The sequence below is a fragment of the Alternaria burnsii genome (genome assembly GCF_013036055.1).
Source record: "Alternaria burnsii strain CBS107.38 chromosome Unknown 732, whole genome shotgun sequence".
NCBI lineage: Eukaryota > Fungi > Ascomycota > Dothideomycetes > Pleosporales > Pleosporaceae > Alternaria > Alternaria burnsii.
In genome coordinates this window covers 1,338,906-1,360,456 of record NW_024066113.1, presented here as the reverse complement: position 1 = coordinate 1,360,456, position 21,551 = coordinate 1,338,906, and the positions used below count along the sequence as shown (strand labels likewise).

At 51.7% G+C, this 21,551-nt stretch overlaps 10 protein-coding genes across 10 annotated transcripts; 7 read left to right on the top strand and 3 right to left on the bottom strand.

The window, feature by feature from the left end:
• Positions 1-265: 265 nt before the first annotated feature.
• On the top strand, positions 266-1,127 carry GT037_005940 (nascent polypeptide-associated complex subunit beta; the record flags this gene model as incomplete). The annotated part of the gene is made up of 3 exons (XM_038930987.1): positions 266-315; positions 553-725; positions 865-1,127. 3 exons carry the CDS (start codon positions 266-268, stop codon positions 1,125-1,127), a joined length of 486 nt encoding a protein of 161 aa, XP_038786676.1.
• A 914-nt stretch (positions 1,128-2,041) lies between these two features.
• Positions 2,042-3,322, top strand: GT037_005939 (fad nad-binding domain-containing protein; the record flags this gene model as incomplete). The annotated part of the gene is made up of 1 exon (XM_038930986.1): positions 2,042-3,322. The coding sequence occupies one exon, from the start codon at positions 2,042-2,044 to the stop codon at positions 3,320-3,322; it is 1,281 nt and encodes a 426-aa protein (XP_038786675.1).
• Positions 3,323-3,669: 347 nt separating this feature from the next.
• On the top strand, positions 3,670-4,704 carry GT037_005938 (3 exoribonuclease family protein; the record flags this gene model as incomplete). Its single annotated transcript, XM_038930985.1, has 1 exon — positions 3,670-4,704. One exon carries the CDS (start codon positions 3,670-3,672, stop codon positions 4,702-4,704), a length of 1,035 nt encoding a protein of 344 aa, XP_038786674.1.
• Positions 4,705-7,034: 2,330 nt separating this feature from the next.
• Positions 7,035-8,538, top strand: GT037_005937 (uncharacterized protein; the record flags this gene model as incomplete). The annotated part of the gene is made up of 2 exons (XM_038930984.1): positions 7,035-7,832; positions 7,882-8,538. The coding sequence occupies 2 exons, from the start codon at positions 7,035-7,037 to the stop codon at positions 8,536-8,538; spliced, it is 1,455 nt and encodes a 484-aa protein (XP_038786673.1).
• A 2,342-nt stretch (positions 8,539-10,880) lies between these two features.
• On the top strand, positions 10,881-12,705 carry GT037_005935 (uncharacterized protein; the record flags this gene model as incomplete). The annotated part of the gene is made up of 2 exons (XM_038930982.1): positions 10,881-11,026; positions 11,082-12,705. 2 exons carry the CDS (start codon positions 10,881-10,883, stop codon positions 12,703-12,705), a joined length of 1,770 nt encoding a protein of 589 aa, XP_038786671.1.
• GT037_005936 (uncharacterized protein) lies at positions 11,238-11,726 on the bottom strand (the record flags this gene model as incomplete). Its single annotated transcript, XM_038930983.1, has 1 exon — positions 11,238-11,726. One exon carries the CDS (start codon positions 11,724-11,726, stop codon positions 11,238-11,240), a length of 489 nt encoding a protein of 162 aa, XP_038786672.1.
• Positions 12,706-13,171: 466 nt separating the features above from the next.
• GT037_005934 (vacuolar atp synthase subunit e) lies at positions 13,172-13,997 on the bottom strand (the record flags this gene model as incomplete). The annotated part of the gene is made up of 3 exons (XM_038930981.1): positions 13,172-13,322; positions 13,372-13,880; positions 13,965-13,997. 3 exons carry the CDS (start codon positions 13,995-13,997, stop codon positions 13,172-13,174), a joined length of 693 nt encoding a protein of 230 aa, XP_038786670.1.
• Positions 13,998-14,550: 553 nt separating this feature from the next.
• On the top strand, positions 14,551-16,370 carry GT037_005933 (uncharacterized protein; the record flags this gene model as incomplete). Its single annotated transcript, XM_038930980.1, has 3 exons — positions 14,551-14,583; positions 14,643-14,780; positions 14,829-16,370. 3 exons carry the CDS (start codon positions 14,551-14,553, stop codon positions 16,368-16,370), a joined length of 1,713 nt encoding a protein of 570 aa, XP_038786669.1.
• Positions 16,371-17,180: 810 nt separating this feature from the next.
• Positions 17,181-19,046, top strand: GT037_005932 (uncharacterized protein; the record flags this gene model as incomplete). Its single annotated transcript, XM_038930979.1, has 3 exons — positions 17,181-17,275; positions 17,334-17,587; positions 18,373-19,046. 3 exons carry the CDS (start codon positions 17,181-17,183, stop codon positions 19,044-19,046), a joined length of 1,023 nt encoding a protein of 340 aa, XP_038786668.1.
• A 495-nt stretch (positions 19,047-19,541) lies between these two features.
• Positions 19,542-21,258, bottom strand: GT037_005931 (fad-binding domain-containing protein; the record flags this gene model as incomplete). The annotated part of the gene is made up of 4 exons (XM_038930978.1): positions 19,542-20,067; positions 20,131-20,541; positions 20,600-21,099; positions 21,151-21,258. 4 exons carry the CDS (start codon positions 21,256-21,258, stop codon positions 19,542-19,544), a joined length of 1,545 nt encoding a protein of 514 aa, XP_038786667.1.
• Between the last annotated feature and the right edge of the window lie 293 nt (positions 21,259-21,551).

The following is a 21,551-nucleotide window of genomic DNA, read 5'->3' as shown; positions in this document are numbered from 1 at the left end:
GTTGCGGGGATCTGGAGCTTCCAACAAGCGAGGCATGCACACAATCGGCGCTTCCGTAGAGTTTCGCCGATGCCCGCAACAACTTCACCAGCAACACCACACACCAAGTCTCGGCCACGATCCCGAATTTAGGTGCGTACGGATTCCGTGTTCACCCTGAGCTCAAGCCCTCGTTTAGATCTGCGAAGAAACCGAACCCGACCGCTGACCCTCGACTTGCACAGCTCTCCCCACCCAGTCATCCTTCTTCCTCAACACCGCAAATATGGATCAAGCAAAGTTGGCGCGCATGCAAGCGTCAGTGCGCATTGGTATGTACGCCTATTCTGAGCTGGAATTGCCTTGGGCTGCAGGCAGTCATATCACTCAAGATATCCATTGCTAACCTGTGCGTGTATAGGGTAAGCAAGCCTCTTGTCCTCTATTTTTGACAGCCCCGCACCACAAAATATCTTGACACCCCGAAACCACCACCACGACCACCAACCACTAGCGAACGGCATAGCAGGACTCAGATGGACATGGGGGATTCGAGGCTAATTCGATATATAGCGGCAAGGGTACTCCCCGCAGGAAGGTCAAGAAGGTCCACAGGGCCGCTGGTACCGACGACAAGAAGCTCCAGACCGCGTTGAAGAAGCTCAACGTCCAGCCCATCCAGGCCATTGAGGAGGTCAACATGTTCAAGAGCGACGGAAACGTCATCCACTTCTCGGCACCAAAGGGTACGTCATCCTAGAGCTCCGCACTGTGAGGAGGTTGAGAGGGGAGTTTGGACACACAGCAGACATGCTATTATCGAAACCCGCTCTCACATTACCCACATTCGCAACATACCATATACTGACGCGCACATTTGTTTAGTCCACGCCTCAGTACCTGCCAACACCTTCGCCATCTACGGACACGGTGAGGACAAGGAGCTAACAGAGCTCGTCCCCGGCATCCTCAACCAGCTCGGCCCAGATTCGCTCGCATCGCTACGCAAACTTGCCGAGTCCTACCAGAGCATGCAGAAGGAGAAGGGTGAGGACGGCGAGAAGAAGGACGACGACGATGAGGACGATGATGACATCCCCGAACTTGTCGCTGGTGAGAACTTCGAGTCCAAGGCTGAGGTCGAGTAAGAAGTTACATAAAAAGTAGCTTGACAACGACTGGAAAGAGCCAGGGAGGAGTCATGTGCAATGGCAGCCTACCGCATGTATATTGATATGGAGGACTTCATGGATGCAACGACCGTGACGGTCAGCAGTCGCGGTGGGTCTTGCATTCAGATACCGGACTGGCGTTATGTCTCGGAACAGATATGAATGAAAATCTTCTAGCACGCTCCCCATGTCATGACTGCGCACCAAACACAAGATGGGAGTCTCCGCGCATTTGACTCTGCGAATTTCCAAGGCCTATGACGGCGCACATGAATCGAATGTCGCGAATGAAGCTTTTCGAGATGGCAGTGCGACAAAGAGTCGTCGAAGATCCCACGAGTCAGCTGTAACGAATGTGTCAAGCCTCACAGCTCGTGATTTGGGGTATAGGCGCCAGAAGGACGACTTCGTAAGCGCAAATCTGTCTGCTGCCAAAGTTTATGCATCCGTATCATTGTCAGCAAGGGTTCGGCAACAATGGGTTCCGTGGTTAGGCGTAAAACAGCTAGCACGCGATCCCTAGCTTCCTTTTCCCAAGCCTCCAACATCTCACAATTGGAATAAGCAGCGTGGCCATGGTTGCGATTCATAAGCCCAAGCATAAGCAACGTCCAATGTCGGCTAAAATATTGATAAGGAAACTTTGAGAACTATTTATGAAGGGCTAACAACACGCTTACGATAATGAAACGTCTCAGTCACTCGATTCAGCCTCGACTTGACGATTCGGCGGCTCCCCACCTACGGCGTCCCTCAGGCTTGAAGCGCGCCTAGAGTTTATCATCAACGCGTCTCTCAAACGTTTTCTTTTTGCGACGTGTTTGTCCCGCTCATAATCTTTTCTTCACTCAGTATACTCATTTCAAGCGCATCTTTAATCGTCGTTCAATATGAGCACCGAAACTATCCTTATCCTCGGGGGTTCCTTCGCAGGAATCAGCGCCGCGCATTACGCCCTTAAGCATATCCTCCCGCAACTACCGAAGAAGGACGGAGTGACCTACAATGTTACACTCGTCAACCCCTCTAAAGATTTCTGGTGGCGCATCGCAGCACCTAGAGAAAGCGTTTCTAAGCAGATGATGCCTTCAGAGAAGACATTCTATCCAATCGAACCCGCTTTTACCTACGCATTTCCAAAATTCAAGTTCGTCCAGGGGACCGCTACACACGTCGACCCCACCAGCCAGACGGTTGGTGTTGAAACCGCATCAGGCGAGCAACAAAACATCGAGTATGCCGCGCTTGTAATAGCAACTGGATTCACTACACCAAGCCCTCTGTTCACACAAGCTACCGATCGCGAAGCCCTCGAGAAGGTACATACCGCCTTTCAGGAGGGCCTGAAGAGCGCGAAGACAGTAGTAATTGGCGGTGGCGGCCCTGTGGGTGTCGAAACTGCTGGAGAGGTTGCTGAGATTTTGAATGGTCGACCTGGTTTCATGGCGTCTGCGCCCAAGAACCCGAAAGCAAAGGTCACTCTTGTCTGCGGTGACAAGAAGCTTTTGCCTCTCCTCCGCCCAGCCATTGGACAAACTGCTGAGCAATTCCTGAAGCGACTGGGATGCGATGTCACCTATAATACCAGGGTTGTTGCGTCGACCAAAGCGGACGAAGAAGAAGGCGCGAAGACGAGGGTGGAGCTTAGCAACGGCGAAACGGTAGAAGCGGATATTTACATTGATGCAACTGGCTCTCGGCCGAACACTGGCTTCCTTCCCAAGGAGTGGCTCGACACGCGCAATCGCGTAGCCTGCAACGACAAGACGCTCCGCGTCGAACACGAATCCGCCGGTCCGCGTGTCTACGTCGTCGGCGACGCAGGGTCATACACCCGTGGAGGAGTCATGGACATGTCCGATGCTGTGCCTGCTGCCATGACCAACCTCAAGAACGACCTTTTTGCCCACTTGACCGGGGAGCCTCACAAGGGCGATCGTCACTACACAGCAAACCTAAAGGAGCAGCAGATCTGCCCCATCGGGACCCAGAAGGGTGTGGGCGCATTCAATGGATTTAGGGTACCCAGCCAGATGGTATGGATGATCAAGGGTAGGGATTACATGATCAGCCAGCTTGCTGAGGGCACGTTGAGGGGCGATCAATTCAAGAAAGAGGGAAAATGGACGCCTGTACAGCAGGTCGGTAAGGCTGGACTCAGTTCAGGATAGATTCGAAGCTGCACGAAGCTACAACTGCGAAGAGACTGGACAGATTGATCACAGAGATCGGATGTAGCTAGGGTTTGTGTTTGCATGTCGCGTTTCACGCACAGCGTATGGGAATACCCCGGGGCATAGCGCGTGGGTTATATAGTCTTAATTTTGTATCAAGTGGGATTGATTGCTATGATGGCCCAGGTATGCTTAAGATCTCCAGGCCCCACCCATTAAGCTTAACCTTAGCGCGTCATAGCTCAGAGCTCCAAAATTTCCCAGCGTCAACACAGGTGCTAACGACTCGCGCCTCGAATATCCCACCCACACTGAAGTGCAAACTATCGTGCAGTACTCTCGCCATGACCACCACGACCCAATCCTCCCCAGCGCTCACATTTCCTCGCCCAATCTTCGCCGCAGTCTCCCCGCATCCGTTTCTCCAAGCGCATCTCTCCGCTGAGAAGAAAAAGCCAATTCGCGCCAACGGTCGCACCGCAAACGAATTTCGCACACCAGGAATCAACACCGGGAGTCTAACTCACTGCAACGGCAGTGCGGTCGTGCGACTCGGGAACACAAGTGTGGTGTGCGGAGTGCGCGCCGAGATCTTGAAAGAAGAGGACATACCAGGTACCTACAAGTACCCAGGTCAGAATGCAGACAACAAAGACGACGAGGACGATGAGGAAGTGGAAGAGCTGAGGCTCTTGGTCCCAAACGTGGAACTATCTACCGGAAGCACGCCCTCTCACATCCCCGGCAATGCACCGTCCACATATGCGCAAACACTCATAACCCGCATACGCTCTCTCCTCAACTCAACACACCTTCTTCGCGCCTCAGATCTCCGCATACTATATAAGCCATCAACAAACCCCGAAGATCCAGACACGGACCCCGAGACACAACTGAAAGGCTATTGGGTCCTCTACCTCGATGTCTTCTTCATCAGCATTGATGGCAACGCATTCGATGCTGCGTGGATATCTATACTTGCCGCACTCCGCGATACACTTCTCCCACACGCTTACTACGACGAAGAGTACGAGGGAATACTATGCTCGGACGAACCAAATGAGGCGCATCAGCTTCAGCTTCGTGGTCTACCAATACCCAGCACATTCGCAGTGTTCGAAGGCAGGAGAGAAGAGGAAGAGGAAGCAGTAGACTTTGTACTCAGTGATCCAGATGCGTTTGAGGAGGGCGTATGCAGAGAAACAGTCAGTGTGATGGTGGATTGCGCTGGCGGAAACAAGGGTACAAAAGACTTGGTCATCAGGCGAGTGGAGAAGAGTGGTGGGGGTGTTGTGGGGAGAGAGACAATTGGAGCTCTGGTCAAGAGAAGCATTGATCGGTGGGGTGTTGTCGAAAGTGTGTTGAGTGGGAAAGCTTGAACCAGATGACATGCAATCGGCGCCCATCTAACATCGCGACGAATCTAAAATCATCAGGCGAGTTCGAAAGAACATCATGAAACGCTGCTCATCTGCGTGACTGACTCAAGGTTGCCCCAGTAAATGGGGCTTAGTTGGACCTACAGTCCAGACCGACATACGTCTCATCTGCATCAAGCGGTTGTACATTTGATCAATCTCAATATGCACAGCTATGATAGAGACGACGATCAGGACGTCAATTAGATTGATGTCCATGTTTCTCGTCGATTAGATGGTTTACAGGCATGAAGTACAAATACATATTGTACGTGCGAATCGCCAGTACAACCATTCAGGCGTTGATACGCACAGAACCCAAGTTGATGTGCAACAAATCTTCATTCACTCTATGGTTTGCCATTCATGGGCATCCGCCAAGTTGTTTTTCCACCTATGTTGCTCCTTCTCCTAGATACTGGGAATCTATTGGAACTTCCAGAAACAAAAGGCTCTGTTAACCCGACAAAACAAAGTTTTGTTCTTTTGCGGCACGCTGCCGCTCTGTTGTACCGGTCGCTTCGTCCCGTGGAAGCTCAACAATTGTGGTTCATTCACACCCACATATGTTAACACAAGCGCGAAATGTACGGAGCGCCTACCGGTAGTACAGGGATGCTCCACAGCGTATCACAGTACAAGTTTTTGTAGGCTTTCATTACGCGCCTTCCTTGTCGACGTCCTATTCATGGCGTTGAAACATCGCACAGGGAACATTTGCGCGCGTACAGTGCTATCGAGAGATACTGTCCATCGTTAGGTACTACAATGCCGGCCCCATTCGAGACGAATCATGACGACAGCGAAGTTCTTCGACTCCACGTCTGGGCAGGAACACGTGGTATGTCGATCAAGTCTGGTCCAGACCACACGTCTTCTGCTGTGAGTACTGTGCGTTTCACAAATAGTAGGGATGCTAATCTCCCTATCGATACCAGCCGTGTCTTGAGCTGTCGTTGAGACTTCAGACATCGGGCTAAATGGCAAAAGGTCCACGCTCCGACTACTGTGAACTTGTTGAATGGTGGCCGCTCTCTACCGGACGGAGACTTCTGCCAGGTACGCGCAGGAACACGTATCTTGCAGGCTTAGTCTTGAACTAGAGGAGGGCTGCATCGGTTCTCCTGGCTGCTAGACCCAGTCTGCAGGTCACCACAAACTTGTTATTCGACGCCACGCACATGCTGTGCCCAGGTACGGACTGTCATCTCTCACTGTGCCGTGCAGAGTGACAATGAGTTTGGAAAGTCCGTGTGCGGTTCTTATCGATTTACTTCCGCATACAGGATATGACAGGTCGTCAAGATCACCACTGCCCTGGTTCATATCTAAAGACAGCAAGCGGTCCTTGCGAAAATCTCGTTTCCAAATGCCGGGGCGATCCTTTGGGTGACTCCCGTCGCGGCCCAGCGGTAAAAGTACACAGCTCCACTTTGGGTGGGTTCGCTGTAAGAAAGCATCTTTGCCGGATTGTCCTCCTTATCAAAGCCCTTGCCTCGAAGCCCAAAAAGAAACTTTTGCAGCAGATCGAAGCGCGCGCGGACATTAATCTTAGGCAGGGGGAGTCAGCACCGTTTGAAGATCAGCCACCAATGCCTCGCCTCCGACGATCGTGACGCTAAGCGCCCCGAACACCGTCAGGAACGGCATGTGTGTTTCTGTCCTATCGATACGTTGACTACCGTCCAGACTCCGCGAAGCAAACAATGGGCGTCGCGTGAACCGTATATCGACTTGTTTCAGACAGCGACGGCATACTGCAAGCCTCGCTGCAAATTGAAGGCATTTGGGCGTCACTGCTAAGTATTTTTGTGACTCGCGGAGTGGGATCCTCTTATCCTACCCCTGACGCCCGCGCCGCCCACGAACTGCGCGCGGCTCCCCTGGCTTAGATCTCCACCTGGAAACAACGACGCACATACGCGAATCTAGTCACATAGTCAAACTTTTGGAAGCCTCAGCTAATCTCGTCCTAAAATGGGGCGCCTCAAGCGTGGACTGGCCACAGCAGGCTGCATGCAATCCCAGGTGTAGGTGGGTGTCGATGTATATTTACCCAGCACCCTGCCCGTCGTTTCTTACTCTTGTCGCTTGCTCTCCCATCGCTCTCTTTGGCTTCCGGTACGGGAATACCATTCTTTCATTCTTTTGGCTCTTCATATACACTCCTTTGACATCAAGAGCATCTAGAGTCTGTGACTCGGTCCTTTCATTAACAAACAGCTCACTCTTTTCGCTGTCTTAAAATTGAGATCCACTTCCATATACCCGAGCACTACCACTAAACAGCCATGCGTTTCGATATCATCTCCCTCACGGCTGGCTTTGCCGCAACTGCCTCCGCTCAATGCGTTGGCAACTACTTCAGCTTCTACAACCGTGCTGGTAATGCCATGAGCTACCAGCGCCTCGACCCCGGTCTATTCCCCGGAACTGAGAGCCCTCATCTCCACTCTTTCGACGGAGGAAATGGACTCTCCAAGTCCATGGGCTTTGCTGATACCCAGGCCTCGGACTGCACCACTGCTCGTGTCAAAACCGACAAGTCCTTGTACTGGCGCCCTACTCTGTTCTTCACCAACGGAACCAAACTTTACCGCGTACCCGAGCTGTCCACCAAGATCTACTACAAGTACGGGGATGGCAACAACTGGGCAAACGTCACGGCGTACCCAGAGGACTTCAACATGATCGCTGGTAGCCCGCTCAAGCGTTCGGATGGCGACAACCCAGCCGGTGTTCGTTGGGGCTGCCACGAGCCCGACGGTGGCTCCACAGCCATCTTCGCCAATGGTTTCCCCAAGGGCTTCAGCACCTGCAAGTACGGCTTCGCGTCCGAAGTCACCTTCCCCTCCTGCTGGAACGGTGAGAAGATGGACCCCAAGAACCCCAATGCGCACATGGCCTACCCCAATGGCAACGCTGGCATCGGTATCGAGAACTGCCCAACCACTCACAGGGCTGCGCGCTTCCCGACTCTCTTCATCGAGTACTGGTGGGATGTTACCAGCTTTACATTTGGTCCTGATGAGGCTCCTTGGCTCTTGTCCAACGGTGACCCAACTGGCTACGGCTTCCACGGTGACTTTGTAAGTTCTTCTACGCCTCTCTTATATGCCCTTACTAATATGACAACAGATGAACGGATGGGAGACTGGTGTCCTCGAGAAAGCTGTGAGTGAGAACGATGGCTGCAAGTGCGGCTGCGGATGCGGACAGGAAGAAATGGAACAGTGCTTCGGTTCCGAGAATGTCAACAAGGACAGCGACGAGTCCTGGGCAAGCTGCTCTGCCATAGAGGCGTACGGCGGCGATGATGGAAGCGTCCTCGATGCTCTCCCTGGTTGCAACCCTATCCAGTCTGGCCCTGCTTCTGCTACCTCAGCATCTGGCCCAGGCTGCACTGCTGCACCTGCCCCTGCTGGCAACAGCACAGCAACTTATTCCGCCACCATACGCCCAACTTCCGTGGCTGCCGTCTCATCTGTATATGGGGCTGCCCCCTCCGGCGTCTACTCCGCGGCCCTACCCAACGTCTCTTCTGCAGTGTCGGTAGTCGGAGAGGCCGCAACCCCTCTCCCCATGAGCGCCTTCTCATCTTACAGCGCCGTGCTTCCTGATAAGCAGATTGGCAAGCCAACTGGCGGCTACAATGCTGCACAGCCCACCCCAATTGCGTCTGAAGTTGCAGATGCTACTACCTGCACCGGCGGAGTTGTTGTCACTGAGACGGTAAAGGCGACAATCACCGTCACTGTCGACGGACATGCCGCTATGAACACAGGTTCCTACTAAGCTATGCTTTAAAGCAGATGACAGTTCCTCTACGCGTTGCCATGGCGCATCCGCATCTTGGAGCTTCCCTACCACCCAAAAAAGAACACTCAAGTCGTACATTTTCACGTTCTATGTATATACTTTGCCATTAACAGGCACACGAAGACTATAGAGGACAGATGAGATTTCCTCAGCCAATCGTTTACCGAAGACACTTTGCTGTTGCTTAATGACCCAACTTTGCGTATAGCGTGATGGGCAAGTGCTTCTAAAATGCTGGGTGTAGTGCAAGACTATACATGTTGATGTGTCGTGAGCACCACACAATGCACTCCATGTCTACCTCGTTGTCGGCACCAAGATGGTGCTCCAGGACGCGTGACTAAAGTTGCGAACTGGGCCCGCGTAGGGAAAATAGTGAAACCAGACGTGTAGGCTTTCTACGCTGCAGCGTTAAAGCCTTGCACCAAGCAGCCAATATATACGTCGTGCATCGAAGACGTTGTGGACTGTATCAACATTGGAAGAAAAAAAAAAGCCCCAAATTTGCGTTTTGCAACGTCCACCGTCTGCGAGGTCAAAAAGATGCTCACAAAGGTAGAAGCGAGCAAAAAAGGAGAGATGCGCTCTTGCGGACGCCGATGATGACTCATCGGAGGTTTGAACTCCGGACCTTCAGTGTACTGACAAGGCTTTCGAGGGCCTTTGTTAGACTGACGTGATAACCAACTACACCAACGAGCCCTGATTGATGAAATGAGGAGAACAAAGGACCAATATATTCCCAATTTATTGGACTCTTGCTTGCTCTGTCGCCTGGAATATGTTCGAGTTCAAGAAAGTGGGGTGCCGCAAAACTTGACCCGAGGCGGGCATCGTCGATTATTCGACCAGATCCACAAATCAGACAAGGTCCACGAGCTATCAGCTTAGCGTCGCTTCTTTCAATTGGTTGTTCCCTCGCAAGTTACCATGTTGACTCTTGCCAATGTCAAGATATCGAGAAAAGAGATGTCGACCCTGAAGCTGATGGGTCCTGGATCTTGGTCAATACTGATTAGGCGGTCCGAACGGAACTGCGCTTCCAAGATGAAGGTTGCCGTAGCCTGCTAGTAGCACGCACCTGTTGCTAATCCCCGTTGGGATCCGGGGAACCTAGCTCTGGAGAGGCGACCCCGTATCGTTTAAGCAGAAAGTATGTCGACAATGCTGGATTCGTATGGCAGTAGCGGGTGACAGACCAGCCCCTATAACATTACGTGTGCGATCGCATGGCCAACCTGCAAGTGGCAGTTTGTTGAATGTCGTCATACAATGATGCTGTAGGCGCCAGCTGCGTTGCTCTGAATGGGCGCTCGTAATTTGCTTGCAACGTGAACTGGACGCTACGAAGTACTCGCGCATCTAACAGGTATGTCGCGTTCGTCCCGTTCCTGTACCTCGTCTTCGGTATGGCGCAGGTACGCAGGCAAAGAACCAATCTCCTGTATGAAGTGCATGCCGCAGTTTGCAGATGTCGGTAGGATCGTGGACAAAGGTTAGTTGGGTCGAGTGGATAAGAGCTTGCGTTAGAGTTTTCTTGCGATTGGAAAGAACAGTCATCGCTGGTGGCTATGGTGGTTGCCTCTTCGGGCGTGTTTGAGCGCGCAACCGACGCGAGATGGAAGGAACTGACCAAACCATCCGCGCACTTACGGTCATTGGCTAGCATTCGTGCACCGATACCATTGATCCAAAAATAAAAAGAATATCCGTCGAACGTCACGTTGTCACCGTCTGCCAATCTTTCCTACAAAAGTCGCCCATCAAACATCTACGCGACATCCAGATCTCGTCGCTTCGCCGGCAGAGTGTTCTCCAGTTCGGCAGCGAAGCGAACCCCCCAGCAGCAGCACAGCCACGTGCTGTCGTTGACCCACTCAGAACGCTCCCCCAGAACATCCGTGCCAGGATAATCGGCAGCTCGACATGCGATTCGATCAAGAGTGCCATCCGATCTGTGGCTAGTGAGGGGCGAATCTGCGGGTACGCGACCTCATAACCGGCTGACGAAACCCTGGATCTGCATGACATTTTCCAAGTGCAGTAAAGAGACCGGCGGGCTGTGGTGACGATCTATAAGTCAATCGCCACTTTGCAACGACTTTGCTCGCTGCAACGAATTATGGACGTCGACGGCATGCAACAATGTACATGGGTATGAACAGGTCAAAAAGTATGGCCACCGCTGCTGCTGGGCGTCGGCTTCTGGATTGCTTGTACCATTGTTGCCAGACATGAAGCGTTGACACTGCGAACATTGACTCTCCGCCATTTGCTTTTATTACTACTGCTTTCTTTACAACACTCGCTCCGCATATATGCATTCGTTAAGAGGATGGAATTGGTTGGCTCTGGGTGGTCTGGTTGGACTGGTACACAGCGCTGCATTGCCTGTTATTACACCTGCGCCGCAACCAGACCGAGTTGGCATTCGGTCACTAAAGTATAGGCAAGACCCTGATGCGTAAGATGCCCTCTTATGTACAATTAAAAGTGCAACCGCGCTAACGTCACATCAGCATCGAAATATTACAGGTGCTTATTACTGCACTACCACTTTCGCTACGGCAAATCGCTGCGACGAACATACCCGCAGTCTCGAGCATACTATGGGAGGAATTCTTGGACGACAACCGGCCAGACTGGTTCAACGAGCTCCCATATGATATACAGTCTTACTTCATACAAGAATTCGGACCAGCGACGGCAGCGCCACCTGCGAGCGAAGCATTGCCCACTGATGTCACCGCATCCGCAACGGAGGTACCAACAGGGGCAGCCTCGAATACAGATTCGTCAGTGATAGAAACACTGTCCACTAGTGCGGTGGACTCTTCTAGGACATCAGGATCCGAAAGCTTGAGTACAACACCTACGCCTATGCCATCTTCGACTAGTCTCTTGAGCGATACATCCAGTCTGGCGTCATCCTCAGAATCTTCTTCTGCGTCTTCAACTATCTTTTCAACTTCGCCATCGCCATCAAGTTCCTCTGCGACTCCAAGCTCGACCACAGATCCTCTAGCGCCAGCATCCAGCGATTCTGGCCTGACAAGACGCGAGAAAATTGGGCTGGGTGTAGGTGTGCCACTAGCCGTACTTGCGATTGCCGCAATATTGTTTGGATGCTGCTTTATCCTGCGCAGAAGGAGAAGAAGATCCATTGAAGGCAGTCAACCCCCCTCATCACCCGGCTTCATTCCTCGTTTCTCATTCCAGGACCGAGGCCTCAGCGTCGAGAATTTCGAACACAGGCGACCCTTGAACCCCGCAGCACAACAGAAAAGCCGGTTTGTGGAAGACATGAACTGGGAAGATGATGGCTATGACCCGGCACCTATGTCTACAGCCTACCAGGGCCATACGATACCACCGGCTGCAGGCGTGTCTCACCCTAACCAAGGGTATTCTTTGCCAGTAGAATCAACACCAATGACGATGCAAGACAACCACACGCCCATTCTAGCGCCCGCGCTCTATCATAGCCACTCGTCAAACCGAGCCCGTGGCCGACGAACAAGCTACACTAGTCTTCACTCTGTGGCCGAAGTCACAGAACCTGACGACGAAATGAACGGAGAGTCCCCTATCCTAGGGCGTCACAACTCACCCCCCAAGACAGGTCCTCGAAGACCCGGTATGTCTGCCTTGGACACGCTACCTGTTGCCGCTGTAGCGAGCATAAAGCGAAAGCCTGTACCCACAAGTCCGATCAGTAGCCCTGCAGCGGAAGCATCCCGAGGCCTCCTCCGACCCTCTCTGGCACAAAACACCGCCGATCATAGTGGTAGCAGTTCCTCCGGTCTTGCCGTCTCCAGTATGTCTTCCAACTCTGGGCACGTATACCACTCAGACGATTCCGCGCCCATTTCTCCCATTACGCACCAGAAAACGTCTTCGAACCCCTTTGCAGGCGGATATTCCTATCTTGAGGATTACGGCCCTGAGTATTCGAACGATGGGTACAACGACCAGGATGACGAGCTGTATGGCGGACACAGGACTTTGGATCGGTATCCAGACCCCAATCCGCCAATGAGAAAAAGCAGCAAGACAGAATGGCCATTGAGAAACGTCATGGGTGGCGGTGGTCAGAAGAGGACGAGAAGTCCCATGTGGGATCGTGTTTATGAACGTGTATGATGCATGGTAACGAACGATTTCCTTTGTTGTACATATGCACATTTTTGCATGCTATGATCTGGCACTGGCGTTTTGTTTTTCAGGAGAATGAGTGTTGATGAAATCCACTCCTTGAAGCGACGATACACAGCGTCTTTGTACGCATGTTCTTGATTTTGTTCTTGTATACCCCCCTTCACAGTATATATAGGAGCCTCAGCAGTTGGCCCAGGCAAGAATTCATATCACCATCATGTCAGAAATGAAACCTGCTTGCTGAGATAATGATCGATGTGGTAATGTGCATGTAATAAAGCTCGCTAAAAGTTCCGAGTAGTCTACAAGACCTCGTGCATGTACAGTCTACTCAGCAAAAGCCCATTCTCCCAGTCCGACGCAGACCCCTTCCTGCCTGTGCTCCATGACGGCCAAACGCTCCAGTCTGATCACAAGCCAGCTCATCGTAACCGACGCCCACGCTAGTCTCTTAGTCATGGAACTTCCTGTTCTCGTTCTCTCCGAAAAGTGTGACCCTGATGGATGGCAGGGCCTGGGACTCGAGTAGCTTCAATCGTTCTTGGAAAGTGTTGTTGATGTCGATTCGGCCGTTGGTTCCAACAATCATAGCGCCACCAGCACTGTCTAGAATCAGCCATGTGTCAAATATTCCACGGCAACCAAACTTACGATCCCTCAGGCAGTGGGTCGCTCTCATCGATGGTGATGGAGACTTCCTTGCCAATGTTCTTCTTGTACTCGGTCTGCGCCTCCTCGATGGCCTTCTTAGTGAGGTCGTAGTCGGCCTTGCGCACCTTGACCTGCAGCTTGTCCTCGTTGAGCGCATAGGCACCCTCGACGATCAGGTCCTTCATGATGCTCTGGTACTTCTTCTTGTCCTTTGAAACGTCGCCCAGCTTCTTCTCGGCTTGCTCGAACAGCTTGTTGAGCAGCTCCTGGCGGGCAGACAGAATGCGTAATCGGCTCTTGTTGGAGACGGTGGAGCGGGTGATTTGCTGCGACATGCTGGCCTGTTTGAACTTCTTCTCATACGACGAGTCAATCGAGGCCTGTTCCTGGCGCACTAGCTTGGACTTCTCGATGGCGAACTCCTCGTCGGCCTTGAGGCGGATCTCGTTTGCCTTTTCCATGGCTTCTTGGCGGATAAAGGCCGTCATCTTCTTCAGCTCGCCGGCGACCTGCCATCGGGGTCAGTGTTAGCTGTGGTGTTGACGTAGTGGGTGGGGAGCTTGCAGCTGGCTGAAGCTGGGGGAGAGTCGTACCTGGTCGTCGGAGAGGGCGTGTACTTGCGACATGATGGCGGTATTGTGTGGGGGGCCTCTGGTTTACGGGGGGGGGGAGGAGATATATGGGTGCTGGCGTCGAGGGTATCGCGAGTGACGGAGCTTGGAGGTTGATGTTCAAGCTTGGGCCCCAGATGCTGCCCGCGGTTACCCAGGTACGCCCTCGAGCGATGCATGGCACGACGTCGCAGATAGACGCGGGAACAGTCTCAAGAGCATCACTGCAATTATACGTCTCTGCCATATCGTCTCCCTACCGACGCGACATCTTCTCGTTGCTGCACCCGCGCTGTCCTCGTCGACCCAACTACATCATCAGTCGGCTGATCCCTGCCACATGCACGGCGTCGGCTAGTCTTCCCCAACCGTCTCGTGCACTTCACCGACTCAGCGTGACGTTTCGCGACTCCCACGCCTGCGCTGTCCAAGACAGAAGAATACACGTTCCCGACTTTCCACACACACACACACACACACACACACACACACACACACCACACACAGCATGCGCCCGACATCCAGGTAGCCATAGGCGCAGTGCAGCGACGACAACCGACCAGGAAACATGGTGGAACTCTCGCCGGGCGCGAGCGTTGCTGTCAGTATACATGGAGCCATGCCGCCATGGGTATAGAGTGCTAACGCGTGGGCATGCAGCTTGGGGTAATGGTCGGACTCGCCTCCACCAGCATTCAGAGCATCGGCTTGACGCTGCAACGCAAGTCCCATCTCCTAGAAGAGGAAAAGGACGACGACGACGACCGGCGACCTCCATACAAGCGGCGGAGATGGCAGGTACGAACATGGCCAGATGACATGGCATTCACTCACTAATCTACGCAGCTGGGCATGCTCATGTTCGTCGTGGCAAACATCGTCGGCAGCACCATCCAAATCACCACCCTACCCCTTCCCGTTCTCTCCACCCTACAGGCATCCGGCCTCGTCTTCAACTCGATATGCGCCTCCATCATTCTCAGCGAACCGTTTACGCGATACTCCTTTGTTGGCACCATGCTTGTTGCCATAGGCGCACTGCTGATAGCCTTGTTTGGTGCCATTGCAGAACCGTCGCATAATCTCGACCAATTGTTGAGGCTGTTGGGACGGAAAGCTTTCCTCACATGGATGATCTTGACGGGTGTGGTAGTCGTCATGCTGGTCCTTGCGACGTGGCTACTGAAGCGCATGCATCCACGAACCACCCCTCGATTACGCCTTATCCGTGGAATGTTCTTTGGCTGCGTCAGTGGCATCCTCTCTGCGCATTCGCTCCTCATCGCCAAGAGTGCTGTCGAGCTTCTGGTCCGGACCATCATTGACCGTCACAACCAGTTTGACCGTTGGCAGTCGTGGATGATTCTGGTCGGACTAGTCGTCTTCGCCCTGACCCAACTCTACTACATGCATCGTGGACTGAAGTTGGTCAGTACGAGTGTGCTTTATCCTCTAGTATTCTGCGTCTACAACATCATCGCAATCATAGATGGCCTGATCTACTTCGACCAAAGCGATCGCTTGTCGAGTCTGCACGCTGGCCTAATTGCGCTCGGAACTATAATACTGCTCGCTGGAGTTGTCTGCCTGAGCTGGCGTCTCGAAGACAACGAGGAAGAACCCACATCACCAATCGCAAGCAAGCATACGGGCAGAGTTCAGATGCCCCAGACAGTGCTACAACCCGGCATTGGTCTTGCGCACGGCCACTCTTTTGACGACCCTGCATCACCTCTGGATATCGACGAAGAAGCCCCCGGCGCTCATGGCTATGCCTCCGAACAAGCCAAACGGAAAGCTGTCGATGAAAGAACACCACTGTTAGCTCGCGCCCCAACCGGTCCCGCTCTTACCCTCGCCAACCCGAAGAAGCGAGCATCAGTAGACGCTGGTGAACCGAAGAGTCCTCAAACACATTCCCGCAGACCCCAAAGAAGACGGCGGATGACTATTTCAGAAGAAACAAACGAGATCTGGGATGAACTCAACGACAGAGAGACTCTGCCATCTCCTGCCAGGCGATCTGTGGATCTAGAGCGACGACCAAGGTCAGGAACCTTACCGCCACGGAGAAACAATGCACAGTCGGCATGGCTCAATCAGATGCGTCGGCGGTCTTGGTTCGACGGGTTCGGTAGCGGGCGAGGCAGAAGTGTGTCGCAGGGAAAACAGCCCATGAATAGCTCTGCGTCACTTCTTGATCATCCCGATCCAGATGACGGCGATGCATCTGACGCAGACATGGAAGATACATCCCGGAGAAGACAGATTTGGGGATACGGCCAGAGGAGCAAGAGCCAAGATGCTTTGGGAGACTGGTTCAAGCTGAAATGGTGGCGCAAGAAGTGGAGAGAAGATGAAGACCATGAAGAAGAACGACCTATATGATATTACTACAACTTCCAGCAATTTGAATATACCCAGAATGTATTATCAGCATTTCAGACACGCAATACCAATGATTACTGCGCAACATGACTACCCCTCATAGGAAAGAAGAACGTCCACTTTACGAAAGCTAACCCAGTCATACTCGGAAGCCTCGTTTGAGCCTTAACCCACATATGCAGGATCCCAGATGGAGTAATCCTTTCCTGACGATAAGATAATAGCCAATCGCACATTGCGTCTTGTTGCCCCACCTACATCACCCCACTATCCGCGTACACTTCCAACACCTTGGAGCCGTCTTGCTCATCCCTCGCAGGGCGCACTAACAGACGTAAAGCAGTGGATATCGTGGCAAAGCTTAACTAAAATCTAGCCAGATCAGCTAGGTTTTGGTGCAAGCCAAGCGCCGCATCTAGTATCAAAGTCCCAGACACTACGCTGCTCTATGCTAATACAGCGGTTAACTGGATACCGGAAGAAGGGAAACTCCGTTTCACAGGGCGCAGTTGGTAGATGAAGATGCCGTTAGTCTCGATTATTGGGTCACGATGAGTAAGATTGGCGTACATAAAGCTGGCCGTGCTCTTGTAAGTTCCACTTACGGCGACCTTTAGGACACTGCATAGCTCCAGTCATCGTCAGGATCTTACACAACACAATACGAATTATAGGATCAAAAGCAGCATACCTTACTTCGTGCCACTGTGCGTCGAGCTCACAGAACTTGGACTTTGTAGATTTTCACTAACAACAGACAGCCACACCTTTGTTTCATATATCACAGGGTTCTGCTATACAGCCGCCACCATGCCAGCGATGCAGTACTTCGAGAAGGCGCAAACAACGTTCAAGCCGCCGCTAATCGCCAACGAAAACGCCTATCTCGGTGACGTCGTATCATCGTATGCTTGCCCTATATATTCTATCAACCCACCACCACCACTGACTGTTCTCTACCAGAGAGTCTACAGATCCAGAGAAACCCATCAGCGGTGGTTTCTACCGTCTGGAGAAGGGAACGCCGCTCGTGTACACGTATACGTATGATGAGATAAAAATCATCGTTGATGGGCACTTCTACATCAGTGACGAAACGGGCAAAGAAGTCAAAGCCGAGAAGGGTGATGTGTTCTTCTTCCCAAAAGGGAGCAAAATCACGTTCAAGACGGATGATTTTGGACTAGGGTTCTTTGTGGGGCAGAGGAAGAAAGATGGTGCGTAGACAGCGGGTCAGAAGGGAAGAACAAGAATAAGAATACAATGAAAGTCCTGTATCGAACGCACGGTATCGCCATAATTGCACAAATCAGCTAGTATGCCTTGAGATATCTCGCTTTGCTTACCAATATCAGCACGCCGTGTTCATTCGAAGGTATTGCACACATCAAATCGTTTAGCGTGTGCCTTGAGTTTCTCACGTTCAATGAATAGAGTCGTGCCGAAAGTCATCACAAATTACTCTGGATACGTATGGACGGGGAGGTTTCATCGGTGAGGTCAGCTTTGGTCTATGTCGACTACGTTTAGTGTTAACGCAAGCATAACAACGACGTACGGGACTGCTCCCATAGCCTTCGGTGAGTACATACTCATTTACAAGACTCTCAGGCTTCTTACTGGCCCAATGTCAGGCTTTGATCCTCTCTACCAAACCAATACTGGCAGGTACCATGGTAACGACTACTTCAACCACGAAAATCGTAATGCATCTCTAGTAGTATATTCGAACCTTATTGTCACACAGTGCTATGTCTTAAGTCTCATAAATTCTACCCGCCCAACCCCAACCCCAACTCACTCAAGCATACGAGCCAGTCTTTCCTCCAAGGTCTCAGCAATCGCGACTGGATGAGGATGGGATAACCGTTTGATACTAACGATTTACGTGTTTACAGAAGGTTCAGTCAGCTTTTTACTAAAAAAAAATACTATCTGGGAGATGGTGGGGATGGCATAGTCCACGCATACGAACACAAATCTTCCAAAGCACTCGTCGCAGTGAAAACGCCGCACGGGTTCACTTCTGAGTCTGACAGAATCAAGGCAACCAAGCGATTCGAGGCCGAAATTGAAAATCTCTCAGTCGTTCAACAGCACGCACACATCGCAGGGCTGTTGGCGTGGTCCTCTACTCCCATGGCAATCTTCCTTCCGTTCTGCGAGTTGGGTGATCTTACCAGTTACGTGGTCAAGTGGAAATCTGAACAGAGAAGGCAGCGAAAAACCATACAACGTATATCCGAAGTCACGATATGGAAATGTTTACATGATATGGTTCTTGCCTTGGATTATCTGCATAACAAGTGCGAGAATTACGGCTATACGCACAATGATATCAAGCCAGACAACATCCTAGTTGAAATACACAAGAGCTGGAAGATGGAAGACGGAATCACCGATGAGCCTATCTTCAGACTGACCGACTTTGCCCGTATGACGCGAGAGCATCCAACCGAAAGCGCACAGTTGACCTGCTTTTGCGGTACACCCGAATATGCACCACCCTTCAACGAGCGAGGGGCTTTACGACCGTCCGGCGACATCTGGGCTCTAGGCGGTACCTTGCAAACCCTCGCTCTGGGTGTCTACCCCATTCAATCTCACGAAGCTTTCTCCGATAGCAGAAGAAGTCAGGAGAAGTTGGTCCCTCTTCTCATCGACAAAAATACCTGAAAAAAAAAGCCACTGGCGTCATCTCATATCAATCACCTTCCGGGCCCTCTCAGCCACAAAAGAGGAACTGATCAATGACTTCGACGTCCATCATTCTATAGTCATTGAAGAATTCTATTCGAACCGTCCATGGGAGCATAACCCTTATAGCAAACGGCTCGATCGTTGGTATCAGTGGATGTTTGAGAAAGATGAGAAAAAGAGGGCCACTGCGAAGATATTAGTGAGGTATTGTGTGCCATCTATTGCGAGAAAGATTCTCGTGGCAAGGGAAGAGGAGAAGGCACTGGAATGTTTTGAGAGAGCAAAGGCGCTAAGAGACGAGATTGTAATGGAACAGCAGAGCAGGGTAGCAGAGGTCGAAGCGGAGTAGAATAAATGCATCGTCTTTACAATACGATGGTCAAAGAGTGCGTTGAAGATTTCATTCCTTGTTTCATTGCTGTAAATGGTCCATTGCTCCCACTGCTACCAACGAGCGCTCAGATCTAAGGCTTATAGTTCCTGCTTGGAAGAAGTGGAGTTCTTAACTCTGGAGATCTTGAAGCCACCAGGAGCTTGAGTCTGGAACATGCCATTGGGGTCATACTTCTTAGCAGCAGCCAGGATCTTAGCAACATTTGCAGCGCCGTAGCTACCAAGTGGGTCCTGGTAAGCATCGGCATAGTTCAGGTACTGCCAGTCTACTAGAGCATCTTGGCTGGCAGCGAACCTTTGCATATCTTCGGTAGCGGCCCTAAGTGCTTCCCTCGCGCGAACCTCGGTCTCTTCACCCTTGACAGCAATATCGAAAAGGAGCATGATGGCGTTGTCCTTGACGAGATCCAGACCCAAGACGTTGCCCCCACGTTCCGCACTGTGCTTGGCAAAAATGGTCGGAATAGCTTGGAACATGCATTGGGTGATAAAGTCGTGGTCTGTGTTATCCGCCTTCCATGCATCGACAAACTTGGTGTGTGCATCAACAATGTATTTAAACACGATAGGGTCGTTCTTGAAGGTCATCGTGAACCAGATGTCACTAATAGTTGTCAGTTTCATATATGGTAGTGGCCCCCTCTCTCCAATTGCAGGTGGAACATACCGGTATCCAGTGGGTTGCTCAAGCTCATCAGTGAGATTCTTGTGACTCGCCAATCTCGTGGTGTCGGCTATGGCTGGGATAGCCATAAATTTGTCAAAGCCTGCAGGAGCAACATTGCCAGCGACGTCTTCGTACGCAGCGATGATGACAATATCCTCCATGGTGGGAAGATAGCTCCAAAAGACGATACTGGAGCCGTCGGGGTAGTTCTCGACATTGTCGACCCATGCTGTGTAGGCATCGATGTGTTGCTGTGTATGGTTTTTGGTATGGATTCTCGAGCCACCCCAAAGATCTCCCGCGGTGAAAGTCTCCATATCATAACGAGTAACGATGCCAAAGTTGAATGAACCACCTTTGAGGGCTCGGAACAGGTCGCTGTTACATGTGACGTTTGCGTTGACGATTTCGCTACTGCATGTTAGTAACAGACCCCAAATCTTCGCCGCCCAGCTTTTTGGATACTTACCCATCGGCAAGAACGACCTCGTAATTCTGCACTTGGTCACAGGCGAAACCTCGACGAGCAGTGTAGAAGGAGTTTCCTCCTCCTGTCAAGAAACCGGCTACACCAACGCTGCTTGCTCGGCCACCCGCGACAGTGACACCATGAGGCTCAAGTGCTCCGTACACACCACCCCATCGGGTTCCGGGTTGAAACCGTGCGAGGTTTGCTTCCGCATCATAGACGGTTGTGTTCATGAGACCGAGGTCAAGTGTTACTCCATCGTTGATGTTGTTGGAGCCAGCCCAGGTTGCATGACCGCCACTTCGCACGGCGAATTTGCAGTTGCTTTGCGCACCTAGTGTTTTGATGGCAGTAGATACTTCTTCAGTAGATACTGGTTGAACAATACACTTGGGATGCAGCTGAGCGCTCACGGACCAGTACGACGCCGTCCGATTCTTGTACTGCTCATCATCCTCGTAAAAGATGTTTGCTAGTCCAGCATCCTTCAGCGAAGAACACTAAAATTGGTCAGTATTGCATGAACTTTGACCAGGGAGTACATAACGTACACAAGTTTCGTTCTTGCTGCCAAGAACCACGTCCCTGATGGCACCGAATTGGGTAGCATCGGCGCATAAACCCAGAGATGCAACGACGGTCGGTGCGAGGAGCTTCATGCTGTTTCAACTTGAGAACTTGGCACACTCGAAAACGTGGATGTCGAACCGATGCGTTGGGTCTAAGGGATTTTATTGTCGCCATAGCTGCAGATTGACCAGACAATGAGCGGCTAACAGTACCCGCACAAGAAACCGCTCTAACTTGGCATTTAAACCTGATCAGTGACATTCTTATGCGGCTCTTATGCTGATCTTAACTGGTATAGCAAAACGGTAAATATCCGTCCGCCGTCCCAACACGTGCCGTCTGCAACGACCTATTGGAGGTATGTGCTGTTCCTGGTCCCTGA